The sequence below is a fragment of the Myotis daubentonii genome, chromosome 15 (assembly GCF_963259705.1).
Source record: "Myotis daubentonii chromosome 15, mMyoDau2.1, whole genome shotgun sequence".
NCBI lineage: Eukaryota > Metazoa > Chordata > Mammalia > Chiroptera > Vespertilionidae > Myotis > Myotis daubentonii.
In genome coordinates, this window is record NC_081854.1 from 10,855,668 (window position 1) to 10,877,035 (window position 21,368).

The 21,368-nt window shown below is 48.1% G+C and overlaps 1 protein-coding gene across 2 annotated transcripts; it reads right to left on the reverse strand.

Moving 5' to 3' along the window:
• Positions 1–14,038: 14,038 nt before the first annotated feature.
• LOC132216702 (galectin-10-like) lies at positions 14,039–19,554 on the reverse strand. Of its 2 annotated transcripts, none has more exons than XM_059666079.1 (4): positions 19,423–19,553; positions 17,464–17,540; positions 16,750–16,960; positions 14,039–15,082 (listed from the first exon to the last, which is right to left on the reverse strand). In XM_059666079.1, exons 1-4 carry the CDS (start codon positions 19,435–19,437, stop codon positions 14,969–14,971), a joined length of 417 nt encoding a protein of 138 aa, XP_059522062.1. In that variant the 5' UTR covers positions 19,438–19,553; the 3' UTR covers positions 14,039–14,968. The 2 variants fall into 2 exon arrangements, with proteins under 2 accessions (XP_059522062.1, XP_059522063.1); XM_059666080.1 differs by lacking the exon at positions 14,039–15,082 and adding an exon at positions 15,636–15,740 and having other exon boundaries at positions 19,423–19,554.
• Positions 19,555–21,368: the final 1,814 nt, after the last annotated feature.

A 21,368-nucleotide genomic window follows, 5' to 3' on the forward strand; every position in this document is an offset into this window, starting at 1 on the left:
AGCCAACAGGGAGCCCCCAGTCCAACTTCAGGGTTTCTGGCCTGATCTCTGCTACCTGCAGCAGGGCTTTAGGGGACCATGACCTGGATGGGCACCCAGACCCTTCCTTGCTATTAGAAGGAGGCTGACAGGTTCCCTGGCAGGTGGATGTGCAGGCCCATGCTGGGGCTCCAGAGCAACACTGAGCAACTGGAAACTTCAAAAATTTAAAAATTAGAGTCTATGCAGCAAAAGCATAGAGAGTCCCCAAGGACATGAGCCATCCCTTCCCTTGTGGGTGGGGCCGCCACAATTAGGTACCAGGTGTGGTGGGGACGCTGGGGTGGCCCACTGGCATCATCTGTGAACTCTTAGGAAGGCTTAAGAATAACACTGAGGCAGGCAGGCTGCTCCCCTCAGGCTCTTCCTCCCCTTAGGACAAACAGCCAACCAGGGACTGACCTGAAGGAGCCTGCCCTCTACAGGATCCACTTCAGGGCTCAGCTCATCATGCAACAAACACTGTCCTTTTGGTGACCGTCCCTCATTTAAATACTAAAACACACACCCTGGGTGGGGCTTTCACATGCTAATAGGACGCGCCAGGCAAGAAGAAGCATGTAGTTCCACAGTGCACGCGCCCACAGCCCCTGCTCTGCATACTTGCGGGCACTTTTCCTGCCTCAGCCTCTTCACCATTCTCCCCAGGCTCTGATGGGAAGCAGCCTGTCTCCTCTCCCTTTGTAGTGTCCACTTCCTGGTGCAGGAGCTTAAATAAACCTTTGTCAGTATCGGTTTCGGGTGACCTCCCTTGATGTCTATCCTGGAAGATTGCAAGAACCCAGGGCACCCATAACCAAGCAGCAATCTTATGCGAACTGTCGCAGAAAGTGGGACATGTTTCCTAAGGCCAGCATAAACCTGATGGCCCCAACACCGCCAGCCTCCCTGCCCACCCCCGCATTCCTCACCCCCATCCGGCACCCCCTCAGACACCCCCTTCTATCAGTGGGCCCACAGACACTCACATCACCCTCCATGGCTCCCATGTCCTGCTGCCCCAAGGGTCTCTCTTTCCCCAGACACCGCCCCTTCACTGGGACCCCACACACTCTCCTGCCCCCTCCGTGGCCACCTCGTTAGCTGACAATTCTTTCAGAATCCAAAATGAATGAGGATGCTGGGAACCTTGGTCGTTCTAAATGCGAGCCAGCTCCTCTGGGGAGGCTGGGAGCAGGCTTGGCACCAGCCGGGGTGTGTGCCAGGAAGAGGGTGAGGTGGAGCAGGGAGCCAGGGTGAGAGAGAAGCATGTTCCCTGGGGCATGTTTGGAGCTGGAGTTCCTGAGCGTGGAGCCTGGTCTCCCAGAACAGCTGAGTCAGACTCTGGGCCAGGGCAGGAGGTCAGGGGGGCTCTGATGGTTGGAGGGCAGTGGCTGGTCCCGGGAGGTGTGGACACTGAGAGCCTCTCACTCAACAGCCTGAGGCCTTGGGGTCAGAGGGCCCAGGTTTGAACCCTCCCTCTGTCTCCTCCCGTGGTGTCAAGAAATAATGTGCCTGGTATTTTTGCACAGACATCTTGCTGCAACCGTTTTTTACTGCAAATATTTTTGCCCCATAACTAATTGGCCTTAAGGCAATTTTGCTGTAAAAAAGTCACACAAAAAGAGGGCTATTAAAAAGGGCAACAATTTAAATGACTGTATTAGAAAATAAAAAGTATTTGGGCCCTGGCCGGTTTGGCTCAATGGACAGAGCGTCGGCCTGAGGACCGAAAGGTCCCCGGTTTGATTTTGGTCAAGAGCACGTACTTAAGTTGCAGGCTTCTCCCTGGTCAGGGTCCTGGGCGGGGCAGGTGCAGGAGGCATCCTATTGATGTGTTCATCTCATGTCAATGTTTCTCTCTGTCTTTTCCTCTCTCTTCCACTCTCTCTAAAAATCAATGGAAGAATATCCTCAGGTGAGTATAAAATAAAAGTATTTGAATTCACTTAAAATGTGCATAGATTCCCATCAACACTGCTCAGAAACTGATTTTATTCTGTGGACTGTACCTAAGCAGTTGTCTTGTTTCTATGGGAATGTGGGTCCAACTCTGCACAGTCAGAGAGGACGTGGGCCCCACCTGTTTGGCTCAGTGGACAGAGCCGCAGACTGTGGACTGAAGGGTCTCGGGTTTGATTCCTGTCAAGGGCGTGCACCACGGTTGTAGGCTCGATCCCGTGTGCGGGAGGCAGCCAATTGATGGGTCCCTCTCACATCGATGTTTTCCTCTCAGTCTCTTCCCCTCCCTTCCACTCTCTCTAAAAGTCAGTGGACAAAATCCTCGGGTGAGTATTAACAAAATCAACAACAACAACAACAACAAAAAGAGGACTGGGCCCTCTCCTCCTTCTAGTGTTGTGTGTTTCAAAATAAGAGCATTTGAGATTTTGTTCCCTGGCACATGGAGTCAGTGTGTCTCAAATAAAACCTTAAAAATAAGAACCCCTGGCTTATTTCTCTCAGTGGTTAGAGCATCGGCACCCAGAGGAAGGGTCTGGGGTTCCATTCGAGGTCAGAGGGCGCCTGCTGGAGGCAACCAATCCATGTGTCTCTCTCACATCTGTGTTTATCTCCTCCCACCCCCCCCCCCAACTTAGTCTCTGTAAAAAAATGCATGAAAAAAATATTTTTGCGTGAGGATTAAAAGAAGAATAAGAGGAAATGATCTTTTGGGAGACAAATAATAGCTACCTGGAAGAAATACTATCTAGAGCCACCACCCCCAGGCCTACTCGTCACTATACAGACCATTTTGAGAGCGAGCTCAGATTTATACAGGGATATCAAAACGGGAATAACAGCAGGAGCTTCATCAATGGAGATATGAAACCAAGGGAACAAACGCCCCTTACAGAGCCCCTTTCACTCCCTGGAATCCAGAGGCAGGCTCCCTGTTGGATGTTTGATTGGCAGCTTTCAGGGCCCATGCCCCCTCCTTCAGCCCCACAACTGGGTCAGCCCTTAGGAAGCCCTCTGGGCTGCCTCCCCTCACCCCAAGGGAAGTTCAACCATAAAAAGCAAGACCTGCCCAACTCCCAGCCAAAATAGAAGCCAATGCTAACACCCCGACCAATGCTCCCCCCCCCGCCCCCCTGCTTCCCCTTTACTTCACTCCAGAGGAAACGGAGCCCTTCTCCTTTGGGGAGTCGGATTGTTGTCTCCTGTGAGCATAACAAACCTCATTGTGCATAAATTAGTGCTGTGTCATTCCTCCTGATATTCATATACATTCCTGCCTGAGGGGCTGTCCTGCATCCAGCCAGGGTCACTGGGCACCCAAAGCCACCACCACCAACAACAAAAGTGCTATAGCAGCATCCTCTGCCCAGTCTCAGTGGTCCCCGTCTGGGGCCAGTTGGCTACCTCTACTGGACTTAAGCTCTGCGATGTCAGGGACCAACACTGCCATGGCCACAGGCAAGGGCCCAGTAGTTGGGGGCACTGTACCTTCCAAAGACCAGAGGACACTCAGGGTCTCGTGGGAAATAGGAGATATTGAAACCCTCTGCCCAGCTCCCTCTATGGAAGGAAGACCCTGGCGCGAGGCCCCTGTGCAGTTCCAGGCACGGTCTGGACTGGACTCACACCCCCAGCACCAGCCAGGGTCTCCCTCAGGCCCAGGCCCAGCCCCTCCAGAAAGGTTGCTGCCCGGTGTGAGGCTCTGCTGGACACACCCCAGGTGAGACGTCCCCGCAACTCCAGGTGCTGCTGGCAGGCCTGTGCTTCTGGAAGGTGAGTCAGAGAAGGAAACCGGGTTCCCGCCTGTCACAGGCTTCCCCTCTGGCTTCCCTGGGGCCTGGCAGCTACACAGGCTCAGCCTCCCTCCTGGCAGCATTGGGGTGTTCTTTCCACCTGGCTTCAGGGGGCACCCGTCCCTGGGGACAGGGAAGAATGTGAGGAATGTCATCTCTGCTCCAAGCACGTCAGGAATGCAGGGGGACTCCCAGGGCGCAGGCCTGCCCTGTGCTTGCTGCTGCAGGGAGGTGCTCCTGGGCCCCCCTGCATTCTTCAGGCTGCAGGCTGAGGGCAGTCCCTGCAGCAGGGCTTTCCTGTTCACCGCCTGGAGGGGCTCCCCACATCCTTTCCTGCTTAACCGGCTCCTGCCAGTAAACAGAAACACTCACCCCATGTCAGCACCAGGGGCTGTAGTACAGGGGCTGGCGGCTGATCTGTTCTCTGGCAGGAGGAACGTGCTCCGTGCTGACTCAGACAGGCCCAAGACAACACTGTCAACTGAAAAGATTGACATTTTTTTATTTAAAAAACTTTGGACTGGCCCGGCCGGTGTGGGTCAGTGGTTGAGTGTCCACTTCTGAACCAGGAGGTCATGGTGTGATTCCCGGTCATGGCACATTACCAGTTTCGGGCTCCGTCCAGCATGCAGGGGACAGCCAATCAATGATTCTCTGTCATCATTGATGTTTCTCTCTCTCTCTCTCCCTCTCCCTTTCTCTTTGAAATCAATAAAAAATGTATATTTAAAAACACTGGACCATATTCAGCAAAACCATAGAGAAGTACAGAAGGAAATGAGTCATTCCACCTGCCTCCTGTGGCCCAGCAGCTAAACAGGCTGAGCCTCCCTCCTGGCAGGACCGGGGTGTGCTTTCCACCTGGCTTCAGGGAGCCCCTCCCTGGGGACAGACAAGAATGTGAGGAATGTCATCATCTCTGCTCCAAACAGGTCAGGAATGCAGGCTGGGAAAGCCTGTGACAGGTGGAAACCCCAGGTTTCCTTCTCTGATTCACCTGCCACAATTACCTACCAGGCGGGGTGGGGGAGGCCCCAGGTGGGGCACTGGGGTGAATGGGTGTCCGGGCCTTGGGCAAGTTTCTTGGAAGTGGCCACATTATGCACAGGTTCAGCTGATGCCCACTCTCACCACAACCTGAACTCAGCCCCAGGTCTCAGTAAAGAGAGATTCCAACTCCCTCCTCTAGGAGTGACTTAGGGAAACACAATTGGGAGGTGACAGTGATACACCAGAACACGGGCGGACGATGGCCTTAAACATTTCCCCCAGATCCTCTCAGCCTGTAGGTGAGCTGGGAAAGTAGAGTGAAGCTGCCTCAACAAGGAGGAGGAGCCAAAGAATAAGCAGGAACCTAGAACGCAACCTAACAGCTGGATCCCAGGACCAGCTCTGGGGACAGAGGTCATCACAAGAACTTCCCTTAGAGTGAATTGGAGGAAAATACAGAGCAGAGTGAAGACTCAGGAACATACAATACAACTATCCTGGACAAGGTGATTTATGTCCCAAATTAATTTACATATTAACACCTTCTTGACCACAACAGAAAACGAGAACTGGGAATAGTTTATTACATTCTTGCCACACAAAAGGCTATTTAAATGATGTCATGTGACATATTTTATGAAATAATACTATTTTTCCATGTTCCTAGATCAGGTGATTTAATACTGTTAAAATCGAAATAACTACAAATTGATCTACAGATTCACCATGATCCCTATCAAAAGCCAGCTCTCTATCCTGCAGAAAGTGGCTACCCGATACAAATTCATCAGGAAAGGTAGGGGCCAAAATAGCTAACACAAGCTTAAAAAAGAAGAAAACGTTGCAGAATTTTAATGTCCCCATTTTAAAACTCACTGTAAAGCTACCATAGGTGAGAGCAGTGTGGACTGGCGTAATGATGACCAAAAACATAATGGAATTGAGATTCCACAAATAGACCCTCACCTGAATAGGCAATTGACTTTTAAAAAATATATATATTTTTATTGATTTCAGAGGGGAAGGGAGAGGGAGAGATAGAAACATCCATGATGAGAGAGAATCATTGATTGGCTGCCTCCTGCACACCCCATTACTGGGGATCGAGCCCGCAACCTGTGCATACGCCCTTGACCGGAATCAAACCCGGGACCCTTCAGTCCCCAGGCCAACCCTTTATCCACTGAGCCAAACCAGCTAGGGCTAGGCAACTGACTTTTGATAACGGTGCCAAGATAATTCAATGAGAAAGGATTGTATTTTCAACAAATACTGCTGGGACAACTGACATGCACAAGAACCAAATGGTTCATGCAAAAGAACCAAATCAGACTTGTTCCTCCCACCAGAGAAAAAGATTGCTTCAGAATGAATTAAAGAACTAAATGAAAAGGCTAAGACTAAAAAGTTCTTCAAGAAAGCTAGGAATAAATCCTTGTGACCTAGAGTAAAGCAGGGGTTTCTTAGAGGACACCAAAAAGCAGAAGAGAAAAAAGTAAAAATAGATCAATTAGATTTCATCAGAATGAACATCTTCAAAGGACATCCTTAAGAAAGTGCAAAGACAACTCACTCTAAGGGAGAAGATATTTGCGAATCACATGCGCAATAAAATAATTTTATTCAGAATATAATAAGAACTTTTGTAAGTCAACAGTCAAAAGTAAAGTAAATGCCCTAACCGGTTTGGCTCAGTGGATAGAGCGTCGGCCTGGGGACTGAAAGGTCCCAGGTTTGATTCCAGTCAAGGGCATGTACCTGGGTTGCGGGCACATCCCCAGTAGGAGATGTGCAGGAGGCAGCTGATCGATGTTTCTCTCTCATTGATGTTTCTAGCTCTCTATCTCTCTCCCTTCCTCTCTGTAATCAATCAATAAAAATATATTTTTTAAAAAAAGACCATACCCTTTTATGTAATGATGTTTACTTTGAATTTATATTAGTTCACACAAACACTCCACCCATGCTTTTGTTCCGGCCATCCAGTCCAGTTTAAGAACCCATTGTGGCCCTCGAGTCAAAAAGTTTGCCCACCCCTCTAGGCCCTTGGATGTGGCCGCCCTCTGCATCAACAAACCCGTGTCCCCGCCAAGACCGACCATGGCCCTCTCACCCACTTTCATGTCGCCTATTTTGGGAAGTTTTCACTGTCCACTTTCACCCCAAAGAGCCATGGAAAACCTTCCTGAAGTCCTGGACTCTCCGAACGACAGCACACAGGGAGGGGCCGGGTTGAAGGAGGACATCGGTGTCCACCGGATGATCCAAACCGCTGGGAGGAAAAGACGCCCCAGAACCTGGAGGATCAGGAACCGCCCAACTTGGATGGAGGGTTGGGCCTAGGGCTGGGGAAGGGAAGCGCAGGACCCTGGACAGAGGCCCGCAGGGTCCCAGAATCTTCTGCAGGTGCAAGAGACACTGGAACCTGGGGTTTCCCTGGAAAGGAAGCCTGAGCTCCACCTGCCTCCAGCTGCAGGGACCCACGCACGCGCACAACAGGGAAGGGCGCCCTCCCCACCCACTGCTAGATCAGAACAAGGCCACTCAGGTGGGAAAGTGCCCACTTCCACACCCTCGCGCATTCACCCTGTGGTTGCGGGCAAGTTCTCGCCCACCGCAGGCCAACCACCCGCCGCAGCACTTTGTCCTGAAAGGATGTGGAGACCCTGTACCAGGGGCCCCTTTGGCCTGCATTCCCCCAGACACAGCACTGAGCTGGGAGCAGGACTTCATCTCACATGGGAGGAGCCTCTCCCCACCTGGGGCCTCCCTACACCTGCATCTGTAATTCATTCACTCCAGCGTCTCACCTCTGGCTTCCCGCTAAAACACATGCGCATGCGCACAAAGGGTCAGGGCATCCAGGCAGAAATGGGAGCCCCACCCTGTGGAGAATCTCTAGTTCTGCCGGATTGACTCTGAAGCCAACCGGAAATAACGGACCACAGAACCCTGAGCGGAGGCCAGGTTGAATGAATGGGCCACCAGGCCATGGGCCACCAAGCCGGGAATGTCCCTGTCTCCTCCACCTGGCTGTGCTGAGGATGAGGAGCTCCTGATCCGGATGTACCGGCTGGGGCCCGATGTGCACACACACACACACACACACACAGGCTGAAGTGGGCGTGGTCAAATGCTGTGTGACCAAGCAAAGGCTTCTAAACACTAACATGATAATAAAAACCAGAAGCACAGGATTGATTCCAATTTTAGGGTGAACATGTATAGGAGGTAAAGGGCCTCATGACATATATGTTTTGGGGAGGATCATGTTCAGTTTGGAGGGAGGGATCAGGTGAGGGGTCCAAGGGAAGGGACTGGGGTGGGACTCAGACAATGTCTCAGGCAGAGGGTCAGAGGCAGTGATGGATGACAGTTGAGAGGCCAAAGCAGGGGGAGGGCAGACACAGGAGGGCCAGCAGCCAGCCAGGGAAAACCAACATGAGGAGGGGTAGGTGGTTGGACCTGGTGAGACGCTGGGAGGGTGAGAAGTTGTGTGCAGGCAGGCCCAGGCCGATGTCAATAGTCAACCTTGTCTTCCTCCAGAAGGTCATATGAAAGAGAAGGGACTCTCCAGCAGTGACACAGGTGCACTGGAGAGACACGTGGTCACCGTCGTCTCCAGGGCTGCCCACAAGATCGCAGACAGGCCGGAGGGTCGCGCTGGTGTGGTGGCTGGCAGCAGGGTCGGAGGCAGGCAGGAGGGTCCCGCTGCACAGCTGAGGGGTGACGATGGCCCAAGTGGTGCTGTCTTCCACGGGAAGGGTGTCTTCTGTGAGCCAGTGAGTGACAATAGCAAGTGGGACGGCAATGGTGTGAGCTAGGGAGGGTGCGAGGAGGGCCTCTCCCACTGGTGGGTGTGTGACCATCCCCAGAAGCATGCAGCAATGAACTCGACACTGAGTCCTGCTGGCCCCTAGCTTGGCCCACACGTATTGGAGTCAATGGACCGTAATGGAGAGGAGCTGGGAGGCCCTGGGCTTGTCCGAGTGTGAAAGGAAATGAGTTTGGGCCTGGAGAACATCCGGGAGTCCCTGTGTTGTAAACCGGGGAGTCAACCTCCGAGGTCTGTGAGCTCCTGGGGGTTTCCTGTGTGTGATGGGCCGACTCCCGCAGAAATCTGGGGATGGTGGAGAGTAGCTGGGTGCCTCTGGAGAGTCTCTGGGGACAGTGGCTGAAGACATGGGAGACCGTGGGGTGGAACCTGGTGAGGTCTGTGAGTGACTACGTGGTTCCTGTGTGCGATGGGGTGCCTCCCGCAGAAATCTGGGGATGGTGGAGAGTAGCTGGGTGCCTCCGGAGAGTCCCTGAGGTCTGGGGGTGAAGGACTAGGCGCTGGCAGGACAAACGGTGATAGATTGTTTGTGAGCAGGGCGACCCCGAATACCTGCTAGAAGTGGGCGTAGAGCTAAGCGACTCAGGTGACAATGGATTCAGATCTGGAGAGAGGAATGTTGAACAAAATAGGTCCAGAGACACTGAAACATGCAACAAGCTGACAGATCTCAGAGGGAAGCAGTTTGGAGAGACAGGAAGAGATTAACCAAAGAACTTTTATCCATAAATACATATCCAATGGACATAGACAATAGTGTGGTGAAGGCTCGGGGTGGGGCAGGAGCTGGGAGCAGGGTGGGAAAAGGGGGTAAGCGGAATTAGGGGACCTTTGTAATACTGTCAACAATAAAATAAAATAAAGAAAATGAAAAATAAGTAAATGAAAATGCACTAAAATAGAAATGCTTAAAGGATGATATGAAAATGGTTATATATTGACTTTCTGATATTTTTCTACACCTGAAAGGTTTGTTTTGAAAACCTTTCTGGGATCATAACAGTGACTGTGAGTTCCACAAGACAGGTGACAATCTGTCTTGTTCACCTCAATATCCCCATCTACTGAACTGGAGGTGAACACATATTCACCTAAACTTAAGATTTCTGCACTTTTCAGTACTAGTCTGTATCATTATACCCATACCCCAGGCAGAAAGATTACTTCACTCCAGCAAAAAGGTAAAACTTTGAAAACTGAAGGACTTCAGGGAAGAGTCAGGATAGAGCGAAGGGGCATTATTCTTAGGCCACCTCCCTGTCTTTACCCCCCCTTATTCTCTCTCCTTTCCCCCTTCTTTCATGTTTTATCACATTCTTCTCCATGCCTCCCTCCCTTCCTTTTCCTCCCCCTTGTTCTCCCTCTTGACTCTAAGTCTCTGGTGACATCTCTGCACACCCCACTGTTGTAAGACCCCAAGTTGCAGCCCAGAAGGCTTGTAACGTCTAGGGGATCTGTCCTCCCGGCTCACTTGTAATGCCACCTCTATGCTTTGGTCTTTTTCTGGGACTTTCATTCTTCTATATTTATTTATTTGCTAATCTACTCCAATGCAAAATGCCTTACTATAATTATGTTAGACACATTAATATATGATTTATTAACATCTGGTGAAGCTGAATCAGTGTGAAAATTTCTATAAAAATCCTATTGGGATTTTGTTAAAAAACTGATGACTTCTTGGGTTATTTTAAGGGAGAACTAGAATTTTTTTAAAAAATTATTCTCCTCTATTAATATGGTGTATGAGTCCATAGATTCAGGTCTTCTATTAAATTATATGTGGTTTATAGTTTCCTTGATAATTGTTTTTGCAGACATAGATAGTAAAACTGTAAATAAAAATAATTAATGATAAATTCAGAATGTACCTTTCTTGAGAAGGTGAGGACACAGGAGGCAATGGGGAGGAACATGTATTTTTTGTTGTTAATCTTCACCTGAGGATATCTTTCCACTGAATTTTAGAGAGAGTGGAAGGGAGGGGGAGAGACACACCGAGAGAAACATTGATTTGAGAGAGACACATTGATTGGTTGCCTTCTGCATGCCCCAATCAGGGCTGGGCATCGAGCCTGCAACAACTGAGGTATGTGCCCTTAACCAGAATAAAACCTGAGATCCTTCAGTCCTCAGGCTGATGCTCTAGCCACTGAGCCAAACCAGGTAGGGCAGAGGGACACCTGTTTTTGATTTTTGGGTTCTTTCTTCTTCAGGGTTATTTTGAACTAGAGGCAGGGTGACTGAAATACGTGCATGGGTAGGGTCCCTAGGCCTGGCTGGTGATCAGGGCCAACTAGGGCCTTCCTTCACCTGGCTGCCAGGCTGCCAGCCAGGGCCTTCCTTCGTTCCACACCGCCCCCTGGTGGTCAGGGCACATCATAGCGGGTGCCTTAACTCCCAGTGGGTCAAACTTCCTAGGGGACAATTTGCATATTAGCTTTTCATTATATAGGACTAGAGGCCCAATGCACGAATTCATGCGTGGGCGAGGTCTGGCCAGCCTGGCCCCAATAGTGGCAGATCGAGGCCGGGCCTTTCAGGAGAAGGAGATGGTGGGAGGTTGGCTGGCTGGCCCACTGTGATTGGCTAGTGGGACCCGCCCCCATTTGGTGTGGGGGCAATCCGGAGCAGATTTGACTGGGGGAACGGGCCGAGGGCCGATTGGGGTGGTGGGGTCTGACTGGGTGTGGGGCCAAGTGGGGAGGGGCTGTGAGTGGTTGTCCAACTGGCCCTGCCCCCAAATGGGGGTAGGGGTCCAATCTGGAGCCAGTGGCCCGGGGGAGGGGCAATGGGTGGTTGGCCTGCTGACCCTGCCCCTGATCAGATTGGGGGGGGTGCTGATCAGGGGCAGAGCTGGCTAAGGAGAGGAGGCCATGGGCCTATTGGGGTGGTTGGGGCCCATCAGGGGTGGGGCCTGGTGGGGGTAGAGGCTGCAGGAGGTTGTCCAGCTAACCCCGCCTCCTATTGGGGTATGGGGGGGCATAGAAGGGCAGGGCCAGCTAGGGCAAGGAGCTGCAGGCCAATAGGGGTGGTGGGGGTTTTTCTGTTCTCTGAGATATGCCTTATCTGCTGGGAGATTTGCATTGAGGAGGATTGAGAAAAATGGGGTCTGGTGAAGACATCACTCCTGGCCACCATGAGCACAAAGCAGATAAAGAGGAGTGTCATAATCCACGTGAAGTGGGTTGAGTTGATGAATATCATTCAAAGAAAGGGCAATTATTGTGAGTTTGTTTAGCAGGGCCCATTAGGTAGGATTGTCTAGGTATTGCTCTTTCTCTAAAAAATCAATGGCATAAAATATACTTGGGTAAGGATTAACAACAACAATAACAACAAAAAAAGAGAGAAGTGACCAAGCTTAAGACAAAGAAGGTGAAAGGAGGACTTTGTGCCTAATCAAAGCTCAAGAGCTTATGGAGAGTGGGGATTGGGGGGTGGGGGGGGGAGGCGGGCGAACATTTCATTCCAGTATGAAATGAAACCCAGAAGTATTAGTGTTCTCTTTTAGGCACGACCAGCATTGCTAGAGATAGACGAGTCATGGGTAGGGGTGATGGGGATTGAGAAAAAGAATGAAACAGACACAGAGACAGTAGGGAAAGCTGGGACCAGGTGGGACACTGTTCTTGGATGGAGAGACGATGACCCTGAGCTAGTGCAGCACGTTAGTAGATACAGGGTGATACCAAAAGTTTTACTAGAGTTTAAGACAGAGGAAATTATGGAAATCATGCTGAAAGAGCAAGCTGCAATTCTTCATTCTTCTGGCTTCTCAGAATCGTCAGGTCTGAATGGACCCTGATAACTGCATCCCCACCTGCGGTCTGGCTGAACTTAGATATTTACACCCACCCCCTGGTGCCTGAACTAAAGGTCAGGACTGACGACATCCCTGCTTTTGGGGAGGTATGTCTCCAGGACATGGCTTTGCCGAAGCCCCTGGACTTAGCCGAGGACCCTTGGCTCAGTTGCCCCCCGGGCGCTCTCTACACAGAGAAAGGCCTGAAGAGCGCCATTAGCAATGTGTTGCCAACTCACGGCCTCTGGGTGTTAGGTTGGAGGAAGGCTACGGAAAGAATCATTCCAGTTAGTAAGGGTGGAGTTGAAGAAGACCCTGTGACAGTGGACATGGTGAGAGATGACACGATTGATGCCTGAGGTAGTCCTTGTGGACAAAGAAGCTGTTTCCAGAAGACCTTCCTTTGTTTGATGTACCAGGCTCTGTTTCATTTATTATCTTTGCTGTTGAAAGTATTACAGATGTCCCTCTCTCCCTCTCATTGACCCCCTCCCCCCCACTTTCTTATATCTGCCTTGGTATGCTTTTAGGAATAGTGTCTTCTGAGTAGTGTGTCTGCTAAGTGGTTCTCTGGACTTGCTAAGAAGCTGATGAACAATCAGAGCCCCTGGAGTTGTCATTCTGACATCTTGGCAAGAACTCAAAGAAGCTGAGAATGGAGGGTGGACTCAATCGCTACAGAGAAAAAAGTCCTAGAGAGACGGGTGGATATGAGCCTGACTGAGTGTCCTATGTGATATGAAGCTGCGGCTGCTATACATCTCCTACTGCTGCCTCTGAAAATGTGGATTGCATTTATTTTGTGTCTGTTTCAGCATGTAGGTTTGGCATGTATGAGTTATTTTGCCCCATGAGTGCACATATTGAAAAGAACTGCACCTGAGAAGTTATACTCAGTTCACTTTGTGAGCCACAGGTCCTGGTTTAAATGGTGAAATCCTGGACTTCTGTCTAGAGCTTGTTGCTGTTATTGTATTAGACTTGGGAATTCCTTGGAGAGTGGTCAGAGTTTGGGGTATGAGGGAAGTATGAATGTCTCTGGAGGCTGATGGTGGAATAGTACTAGTCTAGGACGACCTGCCATGAATCACAAGGCAACATACCCATGCCCTGCTGTAGTCTTCTCCACATGAGTATGGCCATCTCTCTCACTCACGTTTGACCAATAGGATGTGTTGGGAGTGACACTGCATGACTTCTACAGCTGGGTCCCATTACACCTTTCATCTTCTGCTTGAGCCTTTTCAAGGGTTCTCTGTGACAGAAGCCAGTCCCAATCCCCTGAGATCTCTGTGATTTGAAGAGGTCTAAGACAACCATGAAGGTCATGTGAAGAGAAAAATAACCAGCCAGCCCCAGCTGTGTCAGCCAGCGCAAGTGAAGTATCAGACATGAGAAAAGCATCCATCAGCAAACTTCACTTCCCACTGCAATTTGATTTAGGCCACATAATATGCTACCCATATAAGTGCAATAACCCTGCAAAATGGAGATAATAATAAATTATTGTTTTAAACCAATATATTTGGAAGAGGTTTGTTATTCTGTAATGATTAAGTAAGACAGCATCAAAACCAGAGTCTGGTCACTGCATCTGGGTGTATATATTATTATTGTTTTAATAATAAATTTCCCCCCCCCTGGTCTAAAATGGTGACAATTTATTACCAAACATGCCCCAGGCTTCTGCCCACATAAATTGGAAAAATCTTACAATTGTTTGAATAATAGAAAAGTCTTTGGGAAAAATTTTTTGGTTCTTCAAATAGTCCTTGGATTATAATTTTTTTAGTGCACCGTGTCTGGGGGGCTCAGTTGTTTGGAACATCAACCTGTACACCAAACGTCTGCAGGCTCAGCTCCCAGTCAGGGCACATATGGGAGGCAACCAATTGATGTTTCTCTCTCTCTCTCTCTCTCTCTCTCTCTCTCTCTGTCAAAATCGATAAAAATATATCCTCAGGTGATGGTTAAAAGAAATTTTAAGTGCTGGCCTTGTCATTTTCTTTATTTTCCCCAGTGCATCTTACACAAAACCAGGCACAGTGTCAATAGAAATTAAAAATTCTTAGCGTAAAGGAAGAATTAAGACTTTTCACCTAATTATCTTCAAAATATAAAGTTTCTTCATCAAATCACCAATTATAGCACTAGAGAGATGCCTAAAGTCTTAGTTTAGCTATCTGAATTTGGGGAAGGATTTTGCTTCAGAGTTTCTAACATATCCTAAGCACTACATCATAAGAATATGGTTCCAATGTCTTCTCAGATATTTGATGAGCTTGTCACTCACTCCTAGTATCAGAGAAATGTTTATCCACTCTGATACCCTGTTCTCTCCCACAATATTCTCACACCCCTCTTGCTGATAACCACATACTCTTTTTTTTTTCTCCCTCTTTTTCCCTCTAAAGCAAGAAGCAAATCTTGTTCTGTTTTCAGGAGTTTTAATGAGCAAGTGTGGGGGAAGGGTGAGAACCCATGTTGTTGGTGAGCTCTGGGAACCACAGCGTCACTTAGGAGGAGGGATCTCCTTGACAACGGGGAGTCTGGTCACATCCTTCTCTAAGCGATAATCACTGAGGTCAGGGTGACATCTCTCCATACCTGGACCATCTTCACAAATTTTGGGTCAATTCGATGGGGAAAAGTATAATTTTGGCAGCCATTTACTATTATCTGGAAGAGAATATGTGTCAGAAATATAGCATACTACCAAACAAACTTCCCTTCTTCCTTTCCTTTCCTCCCCTATACACTCACCATCCACCAGAAACTTCTAGTCACACTCAAAACACAGCAGACATGCTTGTTTTTATAGCCTACCTTTAGTGATGATTTCCGACAGATATTCGCCCTAATTTCTGTTTTTCTCATTCTTCCACTGAGGTGTTAGCACTCTATGTTGCACTGTCTATGTTTGCCTGGGCTTCCCTCTGGCCAGGAACTGTTTCATGAATCATGAGTCTGGGTCTCGCACAGAGTACCATAGCTAATTGATCATTAAGTGTGTATTGAGTGCCTTTGTTTTAGCTCTGCTAAACTTTACTGCCATTTACTCCTGGTGACTCACTAGCTCAGATTTGGGGTGGTAAAGGTAAAGAATAAAAGTGTTTTTTCCTATTTTTTTATAGAGTGAGGATGGAAGGAAGGGGGAAGAGGAGAGAGAGAGAGATAGAGAGAGAGATGAGACTCAATTGGTTGCCTCCTCATATGCCCCATTGGGTCAGGGGATTGAACCTGCAATCTAGATACATGGGCTTGATGGAGAATTGAACCTGAGAACCTCCAGTGTGCAGGCCAATGCTCTAACCACTGAGCCTAATCTTGAATGTTCCTCAAGAGGAGGAATAGTACATATGATTAAAATGGGGATATTTTTATTCAGCTTATAAGCAAATGGAACAATGCCTCACTTCAATCATAGGACATGAAATCTTTTTGCTTCTCCAATGATAGGTTTAAACATACACTTTATGGGTGTGGCTATGGAGAAATAGTGGACTTTTTAGGTCTTAATTTTTCAAATTTAAAATGCATACCCTTTTTGAACCAGATATTTAATTCCTCTGAAATTGTACTCCCTTATAAGAATAGGGAGGTTGATAATGACAAAAATGTGATATACAATGAAGCATCATTCATAAGAGCAAAATATGGAAACCACCTAAATGTGCATGAATAAGAGCTAAGTTAAATTATTCTGAAAATGCTTCTATGGAATATTATGCAAACATTAAATAATGTGGGGGGCATCACAAATAGCATGATGTCAGTTTCTCTAACATACATCCTTTGACAACAAATGAAATCTAGTCATCAATGTGTGATTTCTAGGAGACTTATAACATCATTTGTTTAAAAATAAAATGAGACAGAGATAAATAATAGGTAGATAGATAGATACATAGATAGAGAGATACATAGACTTGAACAAGCATATAGCATCTCTGGAAGGAGCATAAAGGAATTAGTAATTGTTGCTCTGGAAAGAGTGACTGGGTTTGGGAATGTAGGAAAGACTTAATATTAGACTGATTATAATTATTTATATGCATATTTTAACAATCTCCTACATTAAAACTGAAGGAATGGCAGCATAGGTAGAAATGAGGCTGTGAGTGAAAACAAGAACTTCTCCACTCTGGAGAATAAGGCATGTGTGCTGATCTTGACCTGCTCAGATTTGGAAAAGGACCTGAGCATGGCAGTACAAGCATAGGATGCTGTGTGATGAGAGGGGCAGGAGATGAACACAAGTGACTCTGGAGGCCAGGCCAAGGAGAGCTGTGTGCTCTTGTGAGAGCCCTGGGAGCCCATGTAGTGGATGCTCCTCGCACACTCACCTGGTACTCCTTTGGCAGCACCAAGATGCCCAGTTCAAAGGGTTGGCCATCCTTAAAGGGCATAACAGATGTTTTCACCTCTTCTTTCCAGTTCCCACACTGACGGCTGTTCATCACCACACAGCTGTTAAAGTACACTCGGAAATGGAAGGCGATGTCTGAGTCATCTTTATGTTCAGTGTGGAAATCCACCTGCAGTTGAGGGTTCTTGCTGAAGGCAAAGCACACAGCATGTTCAGCAGGACCCTTCCTCATGGGGGCCCACATTCAACACACACATACACCCCCTTCCCAACTCCTCCTGGGGGAAGGAAGGCCTCCCTGGGTGACACTGCAGTACGTGTCCCTGTGGAGCTGCTTCAGCTTGTCCGGCCCGGGCTGGGGAGATGCCTCATCTCTTAGCCCAGGACTCACACTGAGCAGCAGTCACTGGCCTGGGGCTGCTTTTCATGCGCTGGAAATACTGTGTCTATGGTTAATAAATCCCAGCTCCAATGGCTGAGTGACCCCAGCCCCCAGACTTCACCACTTGCCCACCGTCATGCCCCTGTAGGTTTAATGCCTGGCACCACATGGGTCTCCAGAACCTGCATCTGCATTGTGCTACCATTATGCTAATTACAAACTTTAACCTCAGTCATGCATGAAGTGACCCCAAAGCTCTAATAATCTCACTTCTCCTTCACCTCCTCCCCATGGGCTATAGATACTTACCTGAAAGACATGGTAGGTGTGCCTTTGATTTTCAAGAAAGAACCAACAGGCAAGGACATATGTTTTGTATATGGGACCTGTCATGAGAGACGAGAGTGGTTGAGGGGGCAAGGCCAGGTGAGGTCCCACATCCTATAACAGTTCCCAGTGGCAAAGCAGGTTACACATCAAAGGACATACTCTGAGGACCCTCTGCTTTCCCCCTCACCACAGGCAGGTCCCTGTGTCTTTGAAGAAATGAGAAGGTTGAAGTTAAGAGCAAGAGTGCAAAAGCCAGGTGGCCTGGATTCTAATGCTGATTCTGCCTCTTACGACCAATGAGAACTGAGTTCCATTGCTTGAATGCTCCCTGCCTCTGTTTTCTCAGTACAAGAAGGAGTATAAAATTCCCATTTCCTAGGATGTTCTCAGGAATAGCTTCACTAATAGATGTAAAACCTTTGGCATGGTCCCTGGCAGGTAAAGGGTCTATTACGGGGATGACTTAGCGGAAGGGGAGGGCCCTTTCTGGGATACTACCCTCCCATCGGTTTTTATCTGAAACCGTGCAGATAAGGCTTTAGAATATAAAAGTATAAAATATAAAAATCCACTCCAATATAAGATAGTTGTTTAAAGGGAGAGGGAAATAATGGAAAGGGAGACACCTGCGTGTGGCATGTATATGCATCAGAATTTTCAAGGGCAATGGTGTCCTTTCAGGAATTTGTACAAGTTGCTGAGGAGAGTCAGTACCTGCACACAAGGCGGGAGACAGGAAAGTAATTAGGTAGAATCTACAGGTTGTTCCCTGATATCGACTGTAAGGTTTGTCTGGACTGAGGCTGGTTTTGTTCCTTCCATCTTCAGGTGATCCATTTACTGAAACCAGTTCTCCCAACCACCTTCCCCAGAGAGACAGGATCAGCTTACCGTTTGTGTGTGTGTGTGTGTGTGTGTGTGTGTGTGTGTGTGTGTGTTTTGGTAGAACAAAGGAAAGGCTGGCTGGGGAGAAGACCCGAGGCAGGAGCAGGGGTCACTGTGTGCTGATTCAGACAGGAGCTCCTGTGCCCCACAGTCAGAGTTCACCTTCCCCAGCCTTCTTGAGAAGAGCTGTCTGAGGACTGACTCATTCTGCTCTCATTCATGCTCAGGGAGGAGTCCTGGGAAACCCACTCTCCCCAAGACCTCCAGTTCTGCCCACCAGGAGCCACAGTTATACGCATGGATAGAACCACAGCTGCTTAAACAGTCACTACCATGTACAGGAGAGCCCTCACAAGCAGACACAGCTACACACATATTCATAGTTCAACACACAGGCATAGATCATCATACACACACAGTTACACAAGGACATGGGACTCACCATCTCACACATACCTCCCAACACTACTACTCATGATGACATGCATAGCTGTTCAGCCACTGCCCCAGCTGCACTCACACACACATACTCAGAGGCATGAAGACAAATGTGCAATCTCACCCCTTGCACCCATGCTCACACTCCCTCGTCCCAGTCAACTGTCACTTCCCACACAAAGTCACAGTGTCTCAATAGAGTTCACCCTCAATCAGATACCACCAAATGCTGACAGTAGATACACTGGCCCATCCTCTCTCTTCCACACATTCACTACCCCAAGTAAAAGATTCCCAATATTTTCATCTCAGAAAATCTCAGACTCTTTCCTCCTTCTTTTTTTTTTAAACATATTTTTTGATTTTTTACAGAGAGGAAGGGAGAGGGATAGAGAGTTAGAAACATCGATGAGAGAGAAACACCGATCAGCTGCCTCCTGAACACTCCCCACTGGGCATGTGCCTGCAACCAAGGTACATGCCCTTGGCCGGAATCGAACCTGGGACCCTTCAGTCCTCAGGCCGACGTTCTACCCACTGAGCCAAACCGGTTAGGACTCTTTCCTCCTTCTTATGGGACCTGGGGTCATTGAAGGCTGTGCCTTTTCAACTCACCGGTAGCGTTTCCATTGTTGTGCCTTCTGCTGGGAAGCTTTTCCAAATTGTGTCTGGTTGTGTGTGTGAGCTCTGCAAGTGGCAGGTTATAAATGATTTCTGGAAGCCCCGCCCTCTGGCTTCCCTTCAGTTTCTAAGTCTCTTCTAGAAAGATTCCCAGCAGGTGAGAAGGTGTGGGGTATCATAAATAGAATCAATCACAACTATGTCCTTGAAAAGGATGTTTTGTGATGCAATAGAAACTTCAGTGAGGAAGTTGTGGGTGAGAAAGGATTAGCAGGAAAAATTCATGAATAAGGGCGATAGAATGAGTGGGTGAGTGGGTCTATAATCCAGCCTATGTGCCTCTCCAAGTATTTATCCCTCAGAGTAGAACACACCCAAAAGGTACCCACTTTTCTGACTTGAACAATGGAAAAGAATTGGTGGCCCTGGAGGTAAGGACTCTCTTCCAGAGGTCCTGGGAAATCTCAGCAGACGTGGAGATAGACAGTCTTTGTGTCATTTCCTTTCCACAGTAGGTCCCTTGGGTCTGCTAATGCCAACAGTGTTTTAGCCTTTGCGTTTCACCCTCAAGATTGGACATTTAAGATGAAAAGCTATTTGTAATAATAACTCTTGAATAAGTATGATTTAATCATGATGACTTATTCAGTAAATTATAGCATACCCAATTAATGACACATTTTAGAGTCATTAAAAAAAGTTAAATAAAACACAAGTTAAATCAGAATGTTTTTCAACATTAAGATTTCCATGTGGAACGTAATGAACAAATTAAAATGATGAAATAGAAACAGAGGCATGGATACATGGAACAGACTAACACTTACCAGAAGGAATAGATGAAAGGAAGTGAAGGGTTTAGCCAAAGAACAGAGATGCATAACCCATAGACACAGACAACAGTGTGGTGATGGCGAGAGGTAAGGGGGGCCAGGGGCTGGGTTCAGGTGGGTAAAGCGGGGGCATGGGGACATCTGTGTCAACAGCTGTCAACAATAAAAGTAAAGTTAAAAAAATTTCTTTAATTAAAAGATTCTGAATTGGGCCTCTCTTGCCACAGGGAACTCATGGAATACTGCCACCTTGGGAGCAATCCCAAGCAAGCCTGCTGGAGAGGCCAGGTGGAGAACTAGGGCTCCTTGGTCAACTGTCAGACATGTGAGTGAGGCCATCAGGGACTGTCCAACCCTAAAGAAGTCACCAGCCTACTGCACCTGCATGAGAAAGCAGACAAAAACTACAGAAGAATCGTTCAGCTGATCTCAAGCAAAACTGTCAACCCACAAAATCATGGTCTCACAGAATCATTACTATTTCTAGCAACTAGACAACAGCAATAGATATATAACTGAAATATTTACAGATGCATTTATTAGTGTTTAGGGATTTGCTTCCAAAGAAAGCAGGCGTCTTCTTTTCTCATGCCCGCGTCTCCCTCGACACTTCTCGCGTGATCTTTTTAACTCTTCTCACGAGATATTTCTTCTCAAATGCTCTTTTCCCTTGTGCTCTTCCTCATTATCTTTTCTCGCGTGATCTCCTCACTCACCTCTTCTCGCGTGATCACTTCTCTTCTCAGGTACTCCTCTTATCTCGCGGGATCTCTTTTCCTCTCCTGGACCCGCATCTCTCCTCATCTCTCCCACTTCCCCTGAGCTGTTCCTTTCTTGTGCCCTCTCATCTTGCGTGGTCTCATCGCTTGGCTGTTTTGCAGTCTCCGAAGACTTCAGTGGTCAAGGGAGGATCGCTTTCTTCAAAGCAACGCGACGTTGGGTTTTTCACAAGTTGAAGGCAAGACTCATACTGTGGTGACGTTTGCTTTATCGTGGTGGTCTGGAACTGAACCTACAATATCTCCAAGGAATTTGTGAGGGTCGCTGAAGGAGCGAAAGAGAAACTTAGCGATGTCCATGTCGGTGATGTTGCACAACCAGGGCCAG

Excerpts from the sequence above, each read along its gene's own strand:
- LOC132216702 (XM_059666079.1), bottom strand. Across the intron at positions 16,961-17,463 it reads ACACCTACCATGTCTTTCAG|CAAGAACCCTCAACTGCAGG; the intron begins GTAAGTATCTAT and ends CTTTGCCTTCAG. Across the intron at positions 15,083-16,749 it reads TGCTGCCAAAGGAGTACCAG|ATAATAGTAAATGGCTGCCA; the intron begins GTGAGTGTGCGA and ends ATTCTCTTCCAG.